The sequence below is a fragment of the Alligator mississippiensis genome, chromosome 5 (assembly GCF_030867095.1).
Source record: "Alligator mississippiensis isolate rAllMis1 chromosome 5, rAllMis1, whole genome shotgun sequence".
In the NCBI taxonomy this organism is placed as follows: Eukaryota; Metazoa; Chordata; order Crocodylia; family Alligatoridae; genus Alligator; species Alligator mississippiensis.
Genome location: NC_081828.1, coordinates 179,526,721 through 179,550,920, shown reverse-complemented (window position 1 = coordinate 179,550,920; position 24,200 = coordinate 179,526,721). Strand labels below are relative to the sequence as shown.

The 24,200-nt window shown below is 43.6% G+C and overlaps 1 protein-coding gene across 1 annotated transcript in view; it reads right to left on the bottom strand.

The window, feature by feature from the left end:
* Nucleotides 1-24,200, bottom strand: part of LOC106737547 (phosphatidylcholine translocator ABCB4) — an 83,486-nt gene that overhangs the window by 15,078 nt on the left and 44,208 nt on the right. Inside the window, exons 15-22 of the mRNA XM_019497756.2 lie at nucleotides 23,829-23,990; nucleotides 15,441-15,593; nucleotides 12,692-12,838; nucleotides 10,894-10,998; nucleotides 9,373-9,450; nucleotides 7,026-7,109; nucleotides 4,082-4,285; nucleotides 854-954 (exon numbers count right to left, since the gene is read on the bottom strand). Of these exons, the coding sequence (XP_019353301.2) occupies nucleotides 854-954; nucleotides 4,082-4,285; nucleotides 7,026-7,109; nucleotides 9,373-9,450; nucleotides 10,894-10,998; nucleotides 12,692-12,838; nucleotides 15,441-15,593; nucleotides 23,829-23,990 (1,034 nt within the window). The remainder of the gene's footprint in view (nucleotides 1-853; nucleotides 955-4,081; nucleotides 4,286-7,025; nucleotides 7,110-9,372; nucleotides 9,451-10,893; nucleotides 10,999-12,691; nucleotides 12,839-15,440; nucleotides 15,594-23,828; nucleotides 23,991-24,200) is intronic.

Below are 24,200 nucleotides of genomic sequence, written 5' to 3'. Positions count from 1 at the left end.
TTTCACACTTGCATACTACTCCCCTGATCCTCCCACTCTAAATAACATGTGGGTTCAAACTCTGCTCACCTTTTGGGTAGATGCTCTAATCCAGTGGGGGCCAACCTTTTTTTTTTGGTAGGCATGCCAAAAGGTAAGTCCACACGCTCCCTGAGTATCACTCCAATGCCCTTCTCTGCTTTATCTGTCACTTCGTTTTCTGCTCCCAGCCCTATCTGCTGCTGTTCTCTGTGTCGTCCCCCCCCCCCAGTCTGCTGCATGCTACAGAGGCTTTGGATCTTATTGCTACTCATTAATAGGCACATATCAACTTGTCTTGTGTGCAAATCTAGTCCTTTACTTGCTTTTGCTTTTCTTACAAATGTGTAAGGCTGACCCTGAATAAAATTTCAGTTTTATTGGACTTAGTCACATTTTTAATGTTTCTGGTTTGAAACTTTAAAAAAATGAATTCAATCCAAATAGTTAAAAAAAAAAACAGCTGAAAAGCCAAACAAAAGCAACCAAACAAATATTCATACAGTCTTACACCCAGTTGTGAGTTATTTTGATCAGAAAACATTTTATAGAAATAAAACCTCCAAGATAAGGTATTATAGTAGACTAAACTAGTATTACCATGGAAAGGTAGAAAGAAATCTCATTTAAACAAAGAACAGAAATGATATATTTGCTACTGATTAGTTTCTGAAGCAAAAGTTATTACATGTTTTCAGATAATAAAATAATAAATTGGAGTAGGAAGTTTTGTAATACAACAACAAATAAATACTACTCTAGTCTGTTTGTGAAACTTGACTTAATTCTAAAACCACAAGTAAGCTCAAATTATTTTTTACCTTGTATTTATTACCTGTATGGTCCCTGTAAACTTTGTCCATACATGAACTCGAATTTTCTTTCCCGGGTCAAACTAACCACAGTTCGAATATTTTCTATGGCTTCGGTAGCAATCTGCAACAAATGTATGCTTCTTAATAGAAAATAAATATTATGCTGTAAACTTTGATGTTTCATAGCACTTATTCCAAGCTTTGTTTATGTGAATTAGAATTAGAGGCCTAAATTTAAAAAAGGTATTGGTCACTTAGAGCACTTATTCATGGGACCCGACTGTCATAGGATGGGTATTCTGTATTCTGTGACAATAAAGCACCTTTTTATGGTGTCCCAAACTGCCAACCAAAAGAGGGGACTTGACCGAGCCCTATGGGGGGGTGGGGGGAGAAGGGACATGACTTAGCCCCAACACAGCCCCTTGGGGGAAAAGGGGGCATGGCTGTGGGGGACAGGGGAAGGAGGCATGGCCCAGCTCCAGCCTAGTCCCACAGGTGAAAAAAAGGGGCATGGCTCAGCCCCACAAGGAGAAGGGGGCATGGCCTGACTCCCAACCCAGTCCCACAGGGGAAAGAGGGAGTGGCCTGGCTCCAGCCAGGTATGTGGGGCTTGGGAATTTGGCAGCAGGGAGGCTGGCTGTATTAATGGCCACTGCTCCAACTTTCCACATCTGTGGAGAGCCCTGCAGGCCAGATGCAATGGTTTGGCAGGGTACATTTGGACCATGACCAGGAGGTTGAGTACTCTGTCTATATTAAAGCAATGCTAGAAATTACTATTGGCTGCTCCATGGCCAAGTTTTATTAGGACATTTGAAGGAAGTACCCTCTATTCTGCAGCTGGGGGATTGAAACATTCTCTTGGAAAATGGGAAGATGTGGCTTTGAGTACTCATAACCTGGTGAGGGCTTCTACTTCCCACTGAAATGTTCTGACTACTAGGCTACTGAACAAAACAGGCACTAGCATCATTACCCTGCAATCACCCCCACCATCCTACATACAAAAGGGAGAGAGCTGCTTTCAGTTAAGTGTCCTAGTTCGTGTAGCTGCTTCCCTTGGGGGTGCTCTGGATGACAGAGACACCTCTTGTGCAACCCTGAGTCTGACAGCTGTTTAAAGGAAGAGAGTTCAGACACATCTTAGTGACTCGTATTTCCTACTGGCTTGCTATTAATGTCTCTTGCTTAGCACTATGCTCTGGATCACACATTTGGGAGGTGCTCAGGTCCTCCCCTTCACTGAGTTGAACTCCCAGATGCCTAATCATCCATTTAGATTGTTCTCCTGGAGAGAAGTGCCTAGATTTTCAGTGCTGCAAAACCTAAGTGGAGGTACCTGCCAGGCCAAGTTGGATCTGATCCAAGATGCAACTCAGGCAAAAGCAATACATAGCTGAGAAATAAACTTTATCTGATAAATCATGGGTTTTGCCTTCAGTTGTTTAACTGTTGTGACAGTTTCCTCATCTTTACTTATATACCTAGGGGTATTGTGAAACTTTATTGGCTTGTAAAGTTCTTCTAAAATCTTAGATGGAAGCTGTTTGAAGTGCCAAGTACTAGTGCTAATTGAAAATAAAAAGACTGTCAATTAAGATACGAGGGGTGAGTTGCATCCTCTCAGTTACTTGTTAAAATGCCTTTTTCTGTTGGGGGAAGGATCAACAGAAAATACCCTTAACAATCCTAGGGAACTATTAACAAGATCCAGTAGCAAAATAGTTAAGAAATACAAGACAAATGTGTAACAAAAATCCTACCAGTTCAGGAGACAGTGTTGTCGTCATTCATGAAAAAAAATGGGTTAGAACTTTAGGATTTAATATTTTTCTAAAATGCCTTTCTAATTGGAGAAGGAGAAATGCATCTAAGCAACTTTCCTATTTATAAAATAAAACATTAAAAAAGAATTTGTGAATAAATGGGAACTACTAAAGACTTTAGAATCAATAAAACCATTCCTTCTCAATATGGTTTGATCACTGTAAATTAGTAAGAAAGGGAAGGTAGGAAATACAGGAGATACTGTATGTTAGCAGATGTACAACCTAGGTAAGTCAACACTAACAAAAATTCTTACAAAAAGCTGCCCTTTACCAAAGGTAGAGCACCCAAACCTGTATAAGCATAGGACATGAGAAGTGACAGAATGGCTTTTCTACCATGGAAACAGTCTGGGAGTGTGGTTTCTCCTCAACTTTTCCCATCAACAATTAAGTACTTGTTTCAATTCATCTTCCTTTCACTTTTGGAAATAGAAGAAATGAAATTAAATAATACAGGATTGGTGGGTGGCATTATATTATGCCTGTGAAACATACTTGCTTCTTTGTAGTGAAGAGATGCATCTACATAGTACTCTGGGTTGGGAGGCAGCACCTTAATTAGAGCAACTCAGAACTGCTCCAATTAAAGCACCCCAACATCTCCTGTATCAACATCCCCATGCTTAAAAATGGCAGCAGGGGTGCTTGAACTAAAGCTCATTCAGCACTCCCACTACCATTTAAGTATAGGGGCAGTGATACACAAGATGCAGGAGGCTGCTGGAGCACCACAACTGCTATGCTCCAGCAGACTCAGTTAATTGAGTCTGCTCTGACTCACTAGAATTCTAGCACAACAGAGCAGCCTCAGCACTCGTGTGTAGGTGCCCAGATGAGGTACTAAATGCACATTAGGCTGCCCTAATGTGCAGCAGCAAAAGCGCATGCTTTTTCATGACATTTAATGTGCAGTAGCCTATTGTACTGCACATTAGCATATTAGAACAGTTTTACATGATGCTTTAATTACAGTAAAATAGGCTGTGTGTAGGATGTGCCCAAGTTGTATGTATTGTTCCTTAGGGCCCTGCCACATGTTCAAATTAAAGCTAGACAGAAACCAGCTATAGAGTTGTTACATGTTTTCAAGCACTAACTTCGAGTTATTAAAAGAGCCAACCAGTTACATAGTTATTTTTATGGTGTGATAATTAATTTGCACATGTGGCTGGTCTAAATTTATTGTGCAATTAGCCAGTTAATTGCATAATATATGGAACATGCAATAGAGGCCAGAGAAGCAGAAAAGTTGGAGATGAATGAAGAGAAGGAAGGTTAGAAAAAGTCAGAAGACATCAACATGTAAACACATAATACCATAGAGCAGATTGGTTTTCCTTATAAGTAATATTTTTATCTATTACCAGTGACCTGTACAATAGGACATTGTATAAAAATAAACTTCACTGGACTCACCTTTCCTGAAAGTTCCAGTTCTTTCTTATCTTTCTGGGCATGTCCAGATAACATTTTCATTTCAATGAGTCCTGTTATGGCAATGACTGGCACAATGGCTAAAAGCAGGAGGGTCAACTGCCAACCATAGACCAATGAAATAATAACTGCAGTACCAAGATTAGCTATATTTTGGGCAAGTAAAGCCAGTCTGGAGCCAGTAGCCTGAAAAAAAAAACCCCAAAACCCAATAAAATAACTTCTTTCCATATCTGAGTGAAGAGAGAACATAGAAAATACTTGTTGTCCACACCATATGATACAGGATTATTTTCCAGTGCATATATAACTGCGTAATCTAGTTCTGTTATTTGCCAACATTGGAGCTCTTGGCATATGCTTTCAAAGATGCTAGATGCTACCTAGACCACTTCTTGGGCATCTACACATGCTATTAACACACTGTAAGCCTACTGCACAATAAAATAATGCACAGTAATCTTTCCCTGGGAACACATCTACATAACAGGAGTTCAGTGTAGGGCTACTTCTGCCCTGCTCTGCCCCCATACAGCAACCATGGGGAGATCCAGGCTCCCCTGGGTGCCAGCCCCAGGCTGGCAAGAGGCACCAGGGTCAGGCCTAGGCTCTGAGCAGGGGAAGCTCTCCCACCTCCATGGCAGCTGCCTCCCAGGACCATGCCCTGACTGTCGGATCACAGCATGGAGCTTGGAAACTGTTGCCGTGCCAAGCATCTGTTTCTTAGCACCATGCCCCAGTCTGCCCATCAGGGTCCAGGGCTGGGAAAAAGCTGCCCAAGGGAGGGGACAGTTAGCCCACCCCCTCACTGCTTGGGCTGACCAGGAGCAATCTGCTCCCAGTCAGCTGTCTACACAAGCACTATTGCACAGTAGCTACTGCATGGTTAATCTGCTACCTGTATCTACAGGTAGTAGCCAACCACACAGACTAATCTACTGCACAGTAAAAACTGCATATGTATAGATGGTAATGCTTTACTGCACAGTAGATTAGTCTACTGCACACTAAAGAGTCTTGTATAGACATGCCCCTTTATCTTCTGGTGTTGATCCACTTCTACCTTTCCCAGTTTCCATCTGCTCACTCAATTTTCATTTTTAATTTAAAAGTTCTGCTAAAAATCTAAACCTAGGGTTTATAGATCTGGCAATTTGCTTATACAATTATAGCCATGTCTATGCCAAAAATATTATACCCAGCAGTAGCACTCTCAGATATACCATGCTGTTCTTCATGAGCCATCGCTAAGTAGAAGATAGATGTACTAGCTATATCTGCATAGTATCAAAGGCAAACAACTGGGTACTCCCTAAGCATTGTTAATTATTGTACCAACATAACTGTACAACATCTAGCCCAGGTGGTAGCATTTGCAAAGCCATACCACATATTTAAGGGTAACAACGCTGAGCATGGAACTCTATGGTCTAGACATGGTCTATAACTTTAAATCTTACAGGTTCCTTGGAGAAATAGCTTGAGCTAACTCTTTTTGTTCATTTGTTTTTCTTTTGTTCTTTTTTTTGTTGTACAGGTGCCAAAAGAACACAGTAGTTAAATACTGCATAAGCACATGAACAGATCCATCAATGCCATGTTAAATGTATACTGTTAAAATTAAGTAGCTGTGATAGTCATGCAAGAAGCAACTATGCGAGATATCTTATTTACTGGAACAACTGTGTAGTTGAGACTTGTATAACAAATTTTCAGGCACAAAGCACCCTTTCATGCTTTATAACATTATAGGACTGGAACTCTAGATACTATGAAAATATATGCAATATAGAAACCTAAATAGATTCCATAGATTACTTTAGATTGACAGATTTCTGAATAAAAATATATGTATTTACAGTAAAAGTTCTGTTATCTGGCATCTTACAATCTGGCATGCTTCATTAACTGGCGTGCCGGCTTGTAAGATAAAAGTGAAACTGGAAGTACTCACCATGGCACTTCCGGTTTCTCCGAGCCCCCATGGCTCGGGGCAAAGCAGCCTGCGCTGCCGAGCCCCCACGGCCAGGGATGCCAGATAACAGAGCTTTTACTGTAATTAGATTCACAGTAGAGATAACATCACTAAACAGTAACAACAGTACAAGGACTAATAGTTTACCTGAATATTACATTACAAGTGTGTACTATTAATCAGTATAATAAAATACATTTGCCTGACACTAATCATCTAATAAATAGTAATTTTCAGCAGCTACCAGAATCAAGATTGTAATCTAAGCAACGTTACATTTACCATATGATTAATGTTTTAATCATGCAATAAAGGCAACATGCTACAAGTTAAACCAGTTCATCATGCCATAAAATGGCAAGCCAGCTACAAAGATATTCCATGTCTACAGAGACATTAAATGTAGAACAATTTTGCAGCTGGTTGGTAGAGTGCTTTTTAGTTGAACATGTGTTCAATTTACCCCTTTCCAGCAAGTTTAAATCTGTGTGGGGCTGACCCATGCCTGGCTTCCAACTTACTTGCCAAGGGGAGCCAAGGGGCCCTAGCCAGGCACCAGTAAATCAAACTTGCAGGGCAGCCCCATGCTAGGCTGCCCCACTTGAAACTTTCCACTTGGCAGCATACATAGAAACAAGAATTGCAATCCTAGGCCCCACATGCATAAAGTTGAAGGTATATCATGAAAAGCATGGTATCAGGCACTAGTCCCAAATGCCAGGTTTCATGTGATAGCAGTTGTGCTATTTCAATGAGACTCATAAAATATCTGATCCCCAAAATCCCCTACACACATGACATGGTAGAATGTGACTGTTGGGTCTAGGTTCAGATCCCACCACACTATTCAATGAATGTCTGCTAATTCCACTAGTATAGCAAATCTACATTAGAACATGACCATATGCCAAACCAGATTTAGCAAATGATAATTCTGTGTCCCCTACTTACACCTTTCACTTGTGAAGCATCATTAGCAAGTCTTGCAGTTAATGCCCCAGTGCTGTTTTTTGGGTCATCAAACCAGCTGATGTCCTAAAAGATTAAACATTTTTAGGTTTTAGGTAATCATATATATAATTTTAGGAAATAATATACAACTTTTAGGAAAAAGTTTATATTATATATTATTAGAAAACTTATGACAAACCTGAAGAAAAAGCAGGGTTGTACAAGATAACTGAGAATCAGCTTGGATGAGAGGGCAAACTCTGTGTTAGTGTTTCAGTTCTTTACAGAAAAACAAGTTTCATAACTTTGTGCGATAAAGATATCCAAGTGTAAAAACACTTTAAACAATTTGCATCAACTACAATATGGAAGTCCCAGTAACTTATAACAACATCCAATAGCAGTGTGATCCTGCTAATAGGACTTCACCGAGTGTCATTACTTATATTTTGATAAAACATGTCTGCCCAGAACATCAATGTTAGGGAATCTTCTAACATTTCTTTTCTGAAGTAGCTAAGATGAGTCTTTTAGACCTTTCAAACTGCTTATAAATCGTTACAATAATCAGATGAGTCTGCCCTGAAGTTGCTTTGAACACTGCTGACAAATATCTGGACCCTAAGAATAATGAAAATGTTTAAGCAGAGGTGTACAACTGATCAAGACTACATGTACCAAAGTTTGAATAAACTCAATACTCCAATATCTTAGAGATTAATTCCTAAATATAGTAATCCATATTGCATTTGAGATATGAAAGAATAATTTAGTACTGACCAGGTGCAACTACACATGCACTCTTATTGCAGAGTAGACCAATTAGCTTTGCAGTAAAGCATCACGATCTACACATACACTGCTATTATGGTGCAGTAAATTTACTTGGTTGTAAACTAGTACTGTTGGGGACAGTACTATCATACAGCAGAGTAATTTACTGATCTGAAATGCATGTGAAGATGTTGACAGCCAGGCATAAAGTTCATCCAGTCAGCAGGGGGACAGACTTCTGCCTGCTGCCCCGCCACACAGCTCCAAACTTTGGGAACTCTTGTGCCACCTTACACAGCTACCTGGAGCCATGGGCTGACCTTTCAAGCCTGCTGCCAGCCTGGGCCTGCTCTGCCCCAGCTCAAACTGCTGACATCTCAGGCACAGGTATAGATGCTGCACCAGGGAGTAGTGTACTCTGGCTCAAACAACTCTGGAGACTATTGCATCATATTCCACATGTAGATGTGCACTGTAAAGCACTTTCAAAACAAACTTCTGACTAATTGTTCTTTGATGTCTCCTTGGATGGCAGATGCTCATGTGGAAGCTGCAAGTCTAGCATAAAACATGGCCACAATTTTGAGCATGATATCCATCTTCAGAGATAGCACCTCTTCTTTAAGTCTATGTGGCTTCTTTCTTGTGCATTTGAGAGGTGGCCACAAAGGGAAACAGTACTAGTTCTGTAGTCCAAGGAGCTGGTGAGGACTTAGAGGCATCTGAATGGCAGTTTTTCTAGCTGTATCAAGTGTCATTTTTGGCAACTGCAATTCTACTATCCCTTCACCACCAACACATGCATGCACACAGACTGAGCATATGCAGTCAGCTATGCACTGGCCATGCATGTATGCAGCTACCTGGAGAAAAAAACTTGGTGATGGGGATCAGCAGCCCCTACCATTGTGCTGACCTTGCCAGCACACTGAAGACAAGCTACTGCACCTTGCATTTAATAATCACTGAATAAAATGTATAGAGAGCAGTGCAGTGAAGACCTAAGCTAGAACCCAGAGCATGCTCCCTTTCGGAGTAGCAGTGATTTGAGCCACATGTCCTTCAGCTTGCATATTTCTTCCTGGCTGCACATCTCTCTCTTGGCTGCCTTGGGGGCCAACTTTAAAAAAGGAACATGGGACAGTGGACTGGAATGTTGTAATGTGTTGTCACTGTGGATCCTACCATGAAGTTACCTGGAGGTAAAAATATAAACACTGAAGTGTATTTCAGAATTGGGTTCCTTGAATGCTCTCTCATCTCTGTTTATAAAGTTAGGCTTGGTTTACATTCTGAAGATTTATTGATTTAGTTAAAACACCCTTATGTATTACACTTAAAATGCCTAAGTCTTGAACTAAAATTCAATTAATCAATACAAGTCTCAAACTTATTAAAATTTTGCCCATACAAGGATATTATATTAACTAAGTCAGTTTCTAAACCAATCTGAAAAAAGCTAATGCCAGTTCAAGTGTAGATAAGGTCACAGTATGACAGAATTAAATACGAAGCTATTCATACAGAAACAGGCATTTTTAAAACCCTAGAAAGCTAAATATATTATCCTTACCTGTCTAAGCATTGATTTGAAGGCCATGAATCGAAGCCTCATTGTAAGGATCTCTCCAGCTTTGCCAAATGTGAAACCCTGTTTGAGAAGTAGTATGGTTACTACACAACCAAGTAAACAAATTAGCTGCAGAGTAAAGTCCCTACCTACACATGTGGCAGTATTAGGCTACAGTATACTGATTAACACTGCAGTAAGATGGTACTGTCCCCAGCAGTTGGGGACAGTACTATCTTGCAGCAAGGTAATTAACTGGGATTAAATGCACATGTAGATGCTGACTTCAGATGTAAACTGGGCCCCATCAGCTCAACCAGCCAGAGGCCAGACTCCTGCCACCTAGCCATGCACCTTCACACTTTCAGCAACCTTGTGTCTCAGTCAGCCCCTCTGCTTGCCTGATGCCACCACCCAGAGCCCAGGGCAGAGCACAGCAGGAGTGGCCCTTGTATAAAAAATGCTCCACCCCAGCTCAAGGAAATGCTGTCCCAGGCACACATGTAGATGCTGCACCTGGGAGTAGTTTACTGTCTCAAACTGCTCTGAAATTTGTTTAAAAATTAATAGTCAGTAAGACTATCTGGTCTTTATTCAATAAAGATGCAAAGAATCAATAAAGTGATTCTTTGCATCTCCATATGCAAAACCACAAGTTTTAAAACTAGACAATATTTAGTCTATAATCATAAGAAATGTTACAACCTCGATTTAGTTCTTGAGGGACAGCCAACTTCAGCATGGGGACTAGAATTATTTCTTTATTTTGACAAAATATGCAGCAATGCTAATTTCCCTACACTACTGCACATTTGATTTTAGCCACTTTATCACAATTGATCTAAGGTCAAATTTAAAAGTTATAAGCCAGGACCTTCAAGGTAAAAGGTTCAGAATAAAACCCTTGTCCCCCGCTCCCTGCCAAAAAACCCTGAATGGTAAATTTCTCCATCAACTTTAACTAAACCAGGATTTCAGCCTCAGTATCTCATTGAGAGACATCTAACCCATCCAGTCCTAAACATTGCCATTGCTTGATAATCAAAATAAAATGTTGTTTTAATGAGAACAATGAATTAGGGAAATGACAGAGCCAGAGTCACAGCAACTAATGATTCCACTGGCCCCATGGGCCTCATGATAGTTCCACAGGCCAAATCCAGTCCATAAGCCATAGGCTGAACACACCACTGATGTAGACAAATGGGTATGTGCCCAGTTTTGCTCTTGCAATTTTAGACTGTATTTTGAAAAACAGGGTTAAGAATTTAACACAATTCAAGGGAAGGAAAAACACTGATGCAATTTATTAAATAATCATATGTGACATATGAATGCATAATCTCAAATGTTCAAGACCCAGTCTTTTTAACAGCCATGTTAAAATCACTTTGCATAAGAGGTTTATCATAATGGTTCTTCACCCTTGCTGTTGGATTCAAAGGAAATAAAAACTTACTATCTTTTGAGATCTGGTTTCTACAACATAAACAGCTACAGTAAAAGCAAAGTATTAAGTCTTACCTGGAAAAAAAATGTAATGAAAGAAATTACTCCAATGACTAAAAGCAACAGTGAAAACATGTTGCTCTTGTTTCTTATACTGGTCTTGTCTATTGTTGCAAAAACCTAAAAAAAGGAATTTTTTTAAAAGTTAATTTTATTTAATTAAAATACTAGCTAAAATCTTTACACAGCATCTTGCTCAGGCACAGTTTGAATGCATGTAGTTAATTTTTTTTTTTTTACACCAATTTCACACTCAGCCAAGATATTGTAAATCTCATGTTCTTTCCATGAAGATCAACTCTTCATTTCCCAAGACACTCAGAATTAGCAACTAGTATAAACTGTTCTTCATTTATCAAACTAAATAAGGAATTTATACACCTACCAGACATCTATATGGAATGTTTACTGTGCAGTTGACTAATGAACTCCATACCTCATGCTCCAGCCAGCCCCTCCACAGCACAGTGGGCCAGGGATAACATCCCAGCCTTATCTGCTGTGGGGTCCCAGGCACATATATAGATTCTTACTCCCAGGTAATGCCTCTTGAGCAATAAGCTCTGGAGTTTATTGCTTTGCATTAACTACATGTGTAGATGCACCCACTGTGTCTTTAGTATGCAAGTAATTAAAATAGAACCTTGCGGTCATTGGCTGCAAGTCCGAGACCTTCTTAGTCTTTGCATAACAAATAAGACTGAATTTGTATGAGAGATGTAGTAACTGTTGTGTACAATTTATTATGCATGTGCAATGTCCTTTGCTAAGAAATATTTTTTACACTGCACTGAGAGAAGTGTTAGAGGGGCAGGCTTGAAACAGAACTGCTGCCTTCTCTCAGAGATCTCTCTCCTATTATTGTTCATATCAAGTGCTTGCTGATGACAGACAGGTACTTTATGTTTTTCTGGCTGAGACCAGACAAGGGGCAGGAAAGCTTCCAACCTCATTACACTTGGGCTTTCAAAAACTTTCCCAATAAAGAATAAAACCCAAACCTTCCAAATCAGGGAAAGAAAACAGAAATATTCCCTCCCCTGAAAAGCCAAAAGAGCTAGGTAGTTCTAAGGAAAACAACTTCAGTCTCCCACATACCTGACATCTGTTGTGCTGGGTGTACACACCTAAGTGCAAACCTTTCTTCCCTGTCAGACCTAGTTCATTTGATTTTTGTTTCTACATTTGGTTTCGATGAACTGACATTTACCACCAAAAGCTATTTGGCTGGATAATCCTGACCAGTTCAAATACAGATAGCATTAAAACGTCTGGCTCTTTCAGCTTTATTTTCTAGTACTATAGAGGTTCCAGCAATTCCATTCTCTACTGAATATTCTATCTGGAAGCATTTTCCTTCCTCCACTTTTCACATTACACAGTTATGATGATTTCCTGTTCTTTTTTGGCTAAAGTATGGTTGAAACTCTGCAGACACACAAATGGGAAAAGAGAAACTGCAAAGAGCCTCACCTCTGCCTCATGCCAACTCTGCCAGTTATAATGTCTTTGTATAAAATGGGACAGAAGGCTTAAAGTGAAGTCAATGGGAGGGGCACAGGCTGCACTTTGCAGCAGGAATTCCCCCAGTGACAGTCTGGCAGATAAGAGAGGTCTTGTTGGAAAGTCCCATAACACTAGTTCATTTACTAATGAAGAATTCTGTGTTTACAGTACAAACTAGACATTGTGGAATAAATCTAGGTAGTAACTGAAACATTTATCAATTTACTGGAAAGCTATTTAAATGTAGCAAGTAATAGAAATCAAAGCTAAAGTAAGCAGCATAGTCTTTTTAAATACTTAAACTTACCCCTATAAATTCTGAAAATATGATTGCAAATGCAGGTTGTAAGGCTCCATTGATAATCGCACTCAAAATTCCAACTACAAAATAAGGCCATTCAGTTTTGTTCAGCTTCATAATTTTCAGAAATGAAACTGGAGGTACATCTTCATCCTAAAACATAGGGATCCCATTAAGACAAATATGAAACATCTACTGGGGAAAAGAAGTGTATGGATATGGAACTGTGTGCTCCTAGTTACCATCCTTAAGTAGCTCAAATATTTGCTTTCTAATAGCAAATTTCTTAATTAACTGTAGTACATACCTGTCAGTTACTTAGTACACAATATTAACATGTGAAAGAGTGTTATTGCAGCTGTCTGCCCACTCCTTTGAGGCTTACATTTTGAACTTTAGCCTGAGGGGCTTACACAAGTTTATCTTCAGTGAAAGCACACTTATAAGAAATACAGGCATAAGAATTGCTTACCAATATCCACATTCAGATGATCATTTTTACCATTTTTTGCTGAATAGTTTACACAACCATATTTCAGGCTATAAATGTTAATATATTTGTAGCAAATGTTACACCAATGATTTCATGTTTGAATTGGAGCTTATGTTGCACCAGTTTTGTTTCTCCTCCATAATTTAATGACTTAAACATACAGAATACTTACATAGTAAAGCAATTTTGCTTTATGCATAACAAATATTCATGAAATGAATCTTAGTAGTAGACAAAAAAAAATATTTCCCTTTGAACTCTCTCACACACACAAGCCCTGTTTTGCTTGTCTGAATGCTCACATTAAGCAAAATCAAACATATCAAGAATATAACCAAATCAACATACAATTTAGAATTTATAAACTTGTTCATAACTAGACACTCAGCTGTTAAATACTGTTGTCTTGTCTTATCACATTATAAGCTACTGTCTAGCACTTATATGATAACTTTGTGTATTATACTAGCAGTCAAGGCACATGTCTACATGTGCATATTCTCATGTGTGAATAAACTGGAGGGCTTGTTGCTCTGGAGTTTATTGCTCCAGAGGAACAAGAAATGACAGAGGAGATTGAAAGTGACACAGAAGTAGAGACATCTGAACATGGAAACCAAACAAGAATTGAACCAATAAGGATTGAGAATGCAGAGAAACTGAGAAGATCACTTGGAGCTAAAAAGCCAACACAGACTAAGACTGGTTAAAATGTGCTTTGACTATGGGTTGAATTAAACTTCCAGTGTTAGTGTTACATGGGGATATATTACAGGTAAGGGGGGAGCCTTTAAGAACATTATGTACAAGTTGTTACATTTGCCCAGAAGCTTGCAGAACAGTAGGCAGAGTACTTCTCTCTGAATAAGTAAGCTTTATCTAGTAAGATCTCCCTGATATACCTATAAGGGAAGCTAAATCTCAACGTGTTCACTGGACAAAAACCATGACTAATGGATATTAGGTGGTTGGGAGGGGAGGACGGACAGGACAGCCTTACCAACTTTTAGCCCCAGAACCTAGTAGCTGGGGCACCTGCCTGAGAGCTTGAGACCCTGGTTTTAGGCCCCACTCATCTGGAAGCAGTTAAGCCTGCATTGCAAAGCCCTCTAACCATCAGGCTATAGGACAAGCATTACCCAGAGTCCTCCTATTGAAGTTGTCCTACCAGAACTTGTATTTACTATTTACTGGATGAACAACAATGGGAAAATTTCTGCCCTATTAGGAGAAACGTCCCTGGTTAGAATTATAAAGAGTAGGCCTGGAAGGGATCTCCACAGTTCATCTAGTCGAAACTCTCGCCGGAGGCTGGATCATACAGTCAAAACATCCTATACAAACCCCTCTGTCTAACCTATTAACAAAACTATAGCTAGTTCCAAACACAACCACAAGACATAGCACCTTAGCCTGCCACAGGTAAAGCAGGGTGACCACAGTGGCCAATGCACTGCTGCAGCAGAATTGTTAAAATACATGAGATCTCCAAGAAAAAGGGCCATATACCCTTCTGACCCCATTACAAAGGAAGGCAAATACCTCCACAGTCTGTACCAATATGACCATGGGGTAAAATTCTTTCATGATCAGTTTGACTCTAAACAGAAGAGCAAAACCCTCTAGCCAGAAGCCTCTGTGTTTAAGTTTCAGCAGAAGCACTGGTAGACCCCAGTCAAAATCCCCAGCCTTCACTGCAGCCAATACCCAGTGCTTTGAAGGAAGGAAAACCCCTGACAATTAGCAGCAAGAAGGAAAAAAACTATTTCCCAGCCCCATGTGGCAACCAACAAAACCCAGAAGCACAGGAAAAACCTGGAGAACACAGTGACCACCCTCAGAGCAATGCACTTCTTATTTTGTACTTTTCCCCCTGGACCAACATGTCTCTTCCTTTTGGCTATCCAGTGGGCCAGCTTCAAGCAGAGCTGAAAAGTGCCTGGTTACAAACTGATAGAGCACTTTATTGGAAAGCAGGATGTGCAGATTCAAACCCCCTCTAGGGAAATGTAACCTAGAATCTGGGCAAGGTCCCTAACCATTAGGTCACTGGACCAAAAGATGGAAGGTCCTCCATTTTATGTCCAGCAGGTAGGGCTGTGGGGCAATTCTTTCACCACAGGGAGGAAAAGAACCTCTAATTGTGTGTTAAATGAAAACCAGTTGCATCATGACATACAGGCCCTTTAAGCATGTAACCTAAAATAGCAGTTAACCAATGTGTTCTACTAAGGTTACTAGAAACAAAGTATAGGCACTTACAGGCTGAACAATTTTAACATCATGGACATCATTCTGTGTTTTGGGCCTTTGGACGCTCTTCCGAGTGGATTGCCTTCTCAGTGCCACTTCTGAAATGCTTTTTTTGAGGCCTAATGTGTTTTCAACTTCTAACTCAACATCACTTCTTACCATCTGAAATAGAGTACAACATAATATACTGTACTTCGAAGTAGGTTAAGTAAAACACTAAACCATTGTTAATTAAGCAGAACAGATCAGAACTGAACAACAAGTTACAATGTAAGCAAGTATAAAATTTGACTTGGGAAGATCTTCCCCATGTCAGAGTAGTTTCAAAAATAAACACTTTTGAGGAGTAAGCTACCAGCCCTGACAACCCGGCCCGGTGGCTGTCTCCACAGGGAGCTCAGCCACTCCCGCAACCTCCCACGCCTGCACCCCCGGCACCTGCTGCAGCCCCGCGGCACCCCCGGCCTCGGGCACTGCCCGCCCCCGCCCGGGGCTCAGCAACCAGGACCGCCCTCGCGGGAAACAGCACACCAATGGAGCCTCCAGAAAAGACCTGGGAAGTGAAGTCCCCCAGCCCACAGACTGGCTAAAAAAAACCGAAACGAAAGGAAAAAAAACCCACAGAAACCACGAACCTGCAGTCTTTTTTTTTTTTTTTTATTAAGAAAATATAAAATATATATTTCTCTGTCCACACCGCCTCCTTTTGTCAATATCTCACAATGAACAATATCATACATGAATCAATAATACATGACACAATCGTGGGAACTTCCCATCTTCTTTCTCTATCACAATTTCTTCACAATTGGATCACCAGATCCTCTTTATACATAATCATCAATTCAATCCTTGACAATACATTTTGCTCTTTTCTCATGCAGGTTCTTGGGACACTTTCAACATTTATAATACATCCTCATATTTTACACAATCCTTCCCTGTGGTCTCGTATTTTCCTTCTTTTTATTTGCCTTTAACACATTTTCCTCACCTCTTTATTTATAGCATACACAATTCACTTTTGTTTCAGTATTACTGTTTTCCCCACTTTCCGTTTTCACCTTTCCCTTTCCCTGATTCCCGACGCATTTCCTTTCCCTACTTTCCGACGCTTTTTCTTTCCCTCCTCTCTCTCCCTTCTTCTTTTCTTTCCCTACCATTACCCTATCCCGGCCGGCCGGAATAATTCCTGCCACCGAACGCCTTGCCGTGCCCTACTCCCTTCGCCCTTTTCTCCCTTTCCCTTGATGTAGTCTTTAATCTCATAATACCCCAGCTGTAAGCATTCCCTTTGTGTAAAGCATACCTCCTTCCCTACCAACAAGCACCTCACTTTCCATAATGCCACCGTCATCCCCATCAAAATCATGCACACTTCCCATTGCCTTTCTCCTTGTTTCACCAGTCCATACACCACGCTCTCATAGGACACCCCCTGTGCCCACCCTATCGCCCTTAGAAACTTCCCTACTCTTCCCCATACCCTTCTAGCGAACACTCACTCCCACAAAACATGATGCACCATTTCTTCCTTTGTACAGAACTCCCTCGGGCATTCTGCCGATCTCACCAGCCTCCATCGGTATAATACTTCTCTGACTGATAACATCCGCCTCACTATACACCACGCTATTTCCCTGTGAAACCCTTTCCACCTTGCGTCTTCTATTCCCCTCCACACCTCTCTCACCTGTTCCCATGCCAAATTCCCCATGTCCGTTAACCCATCTGCCTCCCTAATTGCCCTGAAAATTACCCTCGTCTTCTGTAATCCTTCTACCCCCAGTTTCACCAAACCCTTTGCCCTGACGAATGCCGCCAGCCTATCCACATGCTGTGATAGTTTCCCTGCCCACACGCCTGTCCACCTTTCTCCAAATACCCCCCATGCCCTCAAAACTCTACCTCCCCAGTACTTTACCCATTTCCCCACTATTCATTCCCCTCTCCATGCCTCCCTGACTAATGCTGCTACCCTGTGCCTGTATATGAACGTTTCCACTTCTGGAAACCCCCATCCCCCTAGCTCCCCGGCTTTATAAAGCTCCCTACGTGCTACCCTCTCTCCCTTACTTCCCCAGAAAAACACACACAATTCCCTTTGTATCCTCCTCGCTTGCCTCCACGATGGAGGGTACACCCACCCTACGAACAGCAGGATCGGTAAGATCACTGACTTGATTAGCTTTACCTTCCCTGTCTTTGACAAACCTCTCCATCCCCATATTCCCAGCACCTTTCTCACCCGTCCCAGCACTTCTCCCCACGCTGTTTCCCCTTTCCCATCTTTCTCAAAACTTATCCCTAATATTTTTTGTCCTCTCTCTACCACCTGCAACCCATATTCCTCCAGACCCTCCCAGTTCCCTATTCCCCATATCTTACTCTTCCCTCTATTTAACCTTGCTCCGGCTGCCCTTCCGTACTCTTCCATATGCTCCAGCACCCTCCTCACTGACCTTCTGTCCCTCACCAAAAATGTCACATCATCCATATATAGCAGCACTTTCACTTCTCCTCCCCCTGGTATCTTTATCCCCTGAATTTGGTTATCCCATTTTATCTTCCTTCCTACCGCCTCTATGCCGCACACAAAAAGCCCTGGTGACAACGGGCACCCCTGCCTTACCCCTACCTCTATTTTAATCTCCTCCCCCATATGTCCCTTTAACAGCACCCTACTGAAAGCCCCCCAGTACACTTCCCTCACACATCCTATGTATTTTCTTGGAAAACCCATCTTTTCCAACACCCTGAACAAATACCCGTGCCTAACCCTATCGTATGCTTTCTCCAGATCCAGGTTTCCCACCACTATGTTCCAGTTCCTGTCCCTCACGTACTCTATTATGTCCCTCACCACCCAGTGTGTGTGCGTTATCTTCCTTCCTTCCACCACACACATCTGTTCTTCCCCTATCACCTGTGCCAATACCCCCTTCATTCTTTCCGCCAACATTTTCATATATAGCTTGTAGTCCACGTTCAATAACGTGATTGGCCTCCAATTCTTCAAACTTTTCTTCTCCCCCTTTTTATATAATACTATTATCACCCCTTCTGCAAACCCTTCCCCCACCTTTCCGCTCTCCATCATCTCTTTAAATACCTCCTTAACATCTGTCCCCACCCACCCCCAAAACTTCCTGTAAAATTCCCCCGGTATCCCATCCACCCCTGGTACTTTATTTGTCTTCAATTTTTTCAAACACCCTTCTATTTCTTCCATCGTCACCTCCCTTTCCATCTCATCCCTTTCCTCTTCCTTTATTTGCTGCATTTCTTCCTCTTCTACCCTCCTTTCCTCTTCCTCCTCCTGCCCCTTACTGTATAGGTCCCTGTAGAACTTTGTCACCTCCTTCAAAATCTCTTTCTGTTCCTGTACTACCTGCCCCCCTTCCGTCACAATCTCCCTCATTTCTTTCTTCCCGTTCCGAACTCTGTCCGCAAAATATCCACTCCACTCCTCCCCTTCCTCTACCCACGGTGCTCGTGTCAAGAATATTCTCTCCCTTCCTCTCTGTTCGAACCACTCTTCCACCTCCCTTCGGGCCATGCCCAGTTCCTCTTTTACTTCCTTTCCTGCTTCTGCTTCCTTGAGTAATTCTTGCACTCTGCTGTTTCTGTAGCAACCTGCGTCTTTGCTGTTTTGCCCGTTTCTCCCCTTGCTTTTTAAACCACTCTTTGATTCTTTCTTTTACCATTACCCACCACTCCCACCTGGTCTCAAAATACTTTTCCAATGTTCTCCATCCCTTGTATTCTTCCACAAACTCCTCACATACCTTCCCCTCTTCTAGATCCTTTAAATTCAACTTCCACACCCTTTTCCCCCGTGCTCCGCCCTCCCCTCGTCCTATCTCCACCCTTAATATATTGTGGTCTGACATTCCCACTTCCCTTACCTCCTTCTTCTGCACTCTCAATCCTTCTGACACAAACACAAAATCAATCCTTGATCTTGTCCTTCCCCCTGGTTCTATCCTTGTCCATACAGTCTCCCCCTTCCAAATATCTCTCAGCCCTTCTTCTCTTGCCCATTTCTCTAACAATCTCCCTGTCCCATCCAACTCTCCCTCGCATTCTTCCCCTACCCTGTCCCCTCTCTCTATGATACAGTTAAAATCCCCCACCACAATTCGATGCCCTCCTCCCCCACAGCACACCCCCATTTTTTTAAACAACCCCGTCCTCTCTGCCCTCACCGCCGGTGCATACACATTCCAGACGGTGACTGTCTCCCCTTCCCACTCCAGCACCATCTTCTGTACCCGCCCCTCCACCAGCACTTGCACACTCTTCACTCTTAGCGGCATTCGCCCTTCTCTAATCAAAATTCCCACCCCCAGATTTCTGTTTCCCCCTGCTCCTCCGCCACCGCTTTCTCAACCAGCTCCACTCTTTTTCCCACCCTATCCCGCACTCCTGCACACACAGTATTTCTGCTTCTGCTGTTTCTAAAATCCTCTTAATGCCCTCCCATCGCTGCTTCCTCAATAGACTCCTCACATTCCATGATATTATCCTTAATGCTTTCCTCATTTCCTTACCCGTGGTGACCTTTCCCTTACTCCCCCTTTCCCACCTCACCCTGAACTTTCACCCAGTGATCTTGTCTCCCTCATGCCTGTCATGTGAGCCAAATTAAGGATCGCCCCCGGGCTCAAATAACCCTCTGCTCCCTCGCTCCCTTCTCCCTCCCTTTCAGTCTCTGTTCCCCCACTGCGGGTTCTCCTGGGTGTTTCCACCCCCCTGCCTCGTCTCCCGCCCCTTTCTTCTTCTTCTTCTTCTTCCTCTTCCTCTTCTTCTTCCCATCTCTGCCTCCCTTTCCCTCCCTTCATTCCTCTCTTTTCTCTTTTCAGCTTCTTCTCTGTGCCACAGGTTGCCTGCCCCAGCAGGATCTCCTGACTCCCGCCTGAGCATGACTCATCACCATTCGCTGCTCGTTGAGGTCCTGCCCGCTTTCCTTCTTCTCTCCCCTCCTCAGGCTCTCTTTCCACCACAATTTCCACCGTGGCAGTTGCCAATCTCTCCAACTCCTCCAAGATCCCTAATCCTGTCTCCACTTCCAGAACTTCCCCTGCCTCTGCTTCTTCACACACCAGTTCTTCCCTGCTCTCCGAGACCTCATTAGCAGACATTGCTGACTCGTTGTCTGCCTCCATCTCGCTCTCCTGCGCTTCTTTTTCCTCCTCTCTCCTCTCCTCCTGATTTTTCGCCCTATTTGCATAGGAGTACAGGCACTCCCTATATGTGTGCCCCTCTTCCCCACATGTGATACATTTTATTTGCTTTTTGCACTCACTCACCCTGTGTCCCATCTCCCCACACTTAAAACACCTCATTAGTGAGCAAAACACTGCAATGTGCCCTCCCTTCCCACATCTGCTACACAGCCATGGCTGCCCTAAGTAACTCACATAGCCCCTGTGGGGTCCTATGTAAAAGTTGGAAGCGATGTGTTTTACCCCTCCAAAATGGGGGTCCTCCATTAGTAGTGCTTTCGCTCTCCACGAACCTGTCCAGATCTTATACTTGTCCATTACTCTCTCCACCCACATCATGCTCTGCACTTGTCTTTCCAGCCATCTCTCTACATCCTCTTTCTCCAACTCATCATTGAACATTCTCAGAAAGAGGACTCTCTCTCTCTCCTTCTCTCCTGTTTCAAATCGTAACCCTTTCAGTCTCCCCTCTTTTGTTAGCTTCCCCTGCTTCTCCCAAAACGCCTCGTAGGCTTTCCTGCTCCAAAACGTTAAACCCCACACTTTATAATTTTCATGTACGATAACAATGCTCAGATCCCGCGGGTTTAAGCCAATATCTTTAAACAGCACTTTCTCCATAAACTCAGTCCTCGTGAGGCGAGCCGCCCCTTCGAAGCCTTCTTTCAGCAGAAAAACTTTCACTCTTAGTTTCACTTGCCTTCGGGGGTCTTCCTCACCCCACCATGGCTCTTGCTTCTCCTCCTCCGATTCAGCTGCTCTCCTCTCTTCCTCCGCCGTCTCTCCTCCACCTGTCGCCGGCCGCTCCCGGTGACTCCCTCTCTCGTCTGCCGCCAGCTCTCGCTCCTCCCGGCTCCTCTCGTCCTGCTTCCGCTTCCGTCCCGCCACCACTGTCGTCCACTCGCTCCGCTCCCTCTCGACCAGCTCGCTGTTCTCCCATACCATCTCCGTCTGAGGCTCCATGGCTCCTTTCATGATCTGCTCCGCCGCCTCCTGCTGCTCTGCTCTCATATGAAAAGTAGGGCCACGCCCGGCATCCTTCTCTGTCTCCTTCTCCGCCTTCTCCTTAGTGCCTCCCGACCTCTCTACGGCCCCGACCGAGGAACAACCAGACTTGCGTCCAGCCGCGCCCCGGTCTGAGCCTTCCAGAGACCGAGCAGCGATCACCAACAGAACTCCGCCACGCGCACAGCGCCCGCCATTCCCCAACCTCGAACCTGCAGTCACAGCAACACCTGCCGCAGCACCACCAGAAAAAGGCGAGCCTATGCCCAGCGCCCGCTTTATAAAGGCGGAGGAAACCCGCCCGTGGCTGCTGATTGGTCGATGCCTAATTGGGGGTGGAGCCTCATTCATCTTTAGAAAGGTGATCCTCACGCTTTGGTGCTTATTTGTTCTGTTGCGCTGCCGGAGAGGGTGCGGTCTTGTCTGGCCCTTTTTCTCCAGGTAAGCGTGTTTCTAGGTTTGCTCTTCGTGGCCTGGGGCCGGGCGGGGTGGTGTGATGCTTATACTCTGTGATATGTGGGTCGGCCCCTGTCTCTGCAGGGCAGGGTGGGGCGGGGCAGGCGCAGGGCGCAGCTCAGCTTGGCTCCACCACGTGCCCGCTTGGCGCCGGGCGGAGGCAACGGTGCGGGAAAGCCGGGGCAGGTGGGCCGGGCAGAGGCGCTGACACACGCTCTCCAGCAGGCGAAGCTGGAGCTGGGCGTGGAGCCGGGCGGGAGCCTTCCCTCGAGGTCGTGGTGGTGAGTCCTTTCACTGCATGTGCTAGGAGGCGGGGCTGGTCCTGTCGGCGCTCCAGGCACGGGGAGCTGCCACAGCCGGCCGCAGGGGGTGGTGGGGAAGGACTCCTTTCCTGGGTGCTGGGCGCTGGTGCTGCCCGTAGTGTTGGGGGCTAGTGTGCTGCAGCCTGGGCTGTGGCATGGGGCGGTGGGTATGTGGTTGCATCTGGGGCCGGGTTCTGGGTGCAGCCACTTCACTGGTCAAGTGGGGCCTGTGCTGGCCCCCAGCCTGCAGGGCAAGTGAAACAATAGGGCCTGGGCTGGCCTGGGCTGGAGCCTTGGGAATGGCCAGGCTGCTTGGATCTTTGTGGAGCTGGAGTTAGTGGCCTGGGCTATCAACCTGTAGGTGTGGACTGGGGCCCTGGTGTGATTGAGGTCAGGTGGGAGGGAACAGCTGGCAGCTGGGGGTGAAGCCCTGCCTGGATTGAGCTCTGTTTCTAGCTGGATGGGGCTGGGATGGAGCTAATTGGCTGCAGGTGATGGCTGGGTCCCTGCCTCTGCTTCACTGAGCCATGTTAGGGGAGGGGATCTAGAAGGGTTCCTTCGTGCAGTGTACCTTTCAGGGGTGGGATGGGCTGGAGATGGCAGAGCACTGTAATCATTTTTACTGCAAGTCAGTGTGAGAGGTTTGGTTGCATTCATGTGAATGGCTGTAATTACTCTTTGTATGATGAGTCTAATTATAAAGAAGGGTCTGGCTGAGTGCTTGAAGGTGTCTCCTGCTTCTGGCTGGGTTGGGGTTTGTGTATCATGGGCAGGCTTCAATATGTAGAAAATGGACTGTGTGGAACTTTGTTTTTTGGGGGAGGCCTGGCCTCTACCATGTATGGGGCTTTGCTTCCTCTGAAGCCAGTTAGAAGATTATGTGCCTTGACCTCTAGAAGGCTTTGGGGGCACCTGGTTAATCTTCCTGCAATGGGATGTATGTGTGCTGATCGTTTTGAGGTGTTTTGAAGAAGGGTGTGGGTTGGAGGTGTTTCCTGTCTGGGCCTGGGTTGGGGCTTGTCATGCAGTGGCTTGTGTGCAGAAGATGCACTGTATGTGACTTTCATTGGGGGAGGCCAGGCCTCTTTGCCATGTACCATGGCTAGGTGACCTAGCTGTTTCAGAGGCCAGGCTGATGCTGTGTACCTACACCTCTACAAGAGGTTGTTTCTGGAAGCCTGGGTTTTGGCTTCCTATGACTAGAATAGCGTGGATGGTTTTGGGCTGCTCCAAAGAAGGCTTTGTCTGGGGGTTGGAGGTGTCTCCAGCCTGGGGATAACTTATCTGACTGGTATATTTTTTTTCTGTTGATGATATGCTGGTTTGGGTCTCTAATGGACTGAATCAAGTATAATAGAATCAGCAAAATAGAACCTGATGAAATGTAGATTTAGGGGGAAAAATACCTGCATATTGAGAAGCTTGTAATAAACTCCATTCCTTTTCATCAGTTCATTATGGGTTCCTTGTTCTGTGATGATTCCATCCTCAAATGCAGCTATAACGTCTGCATTACGAACTGTAGACAAACGATGAGCTACTATAATAGTGGTGCGTCCTTTTCGTGCCTAGAAAATGCACAAAAAATATTTAATAAAGACTAATGTATTATAGAAATACCTATACTACATTTGACCTTTCAAGTACAGCTGGTTAATATTGTATGACTGAAAATATTCTTATTAGAAATTTTAAACTTTGTCAAAGATCAACATTTTCCATAAAATCTGAACTTCAACAGAATATTTCTATTTTTTTCCAATTTTGAAAATAAGTAT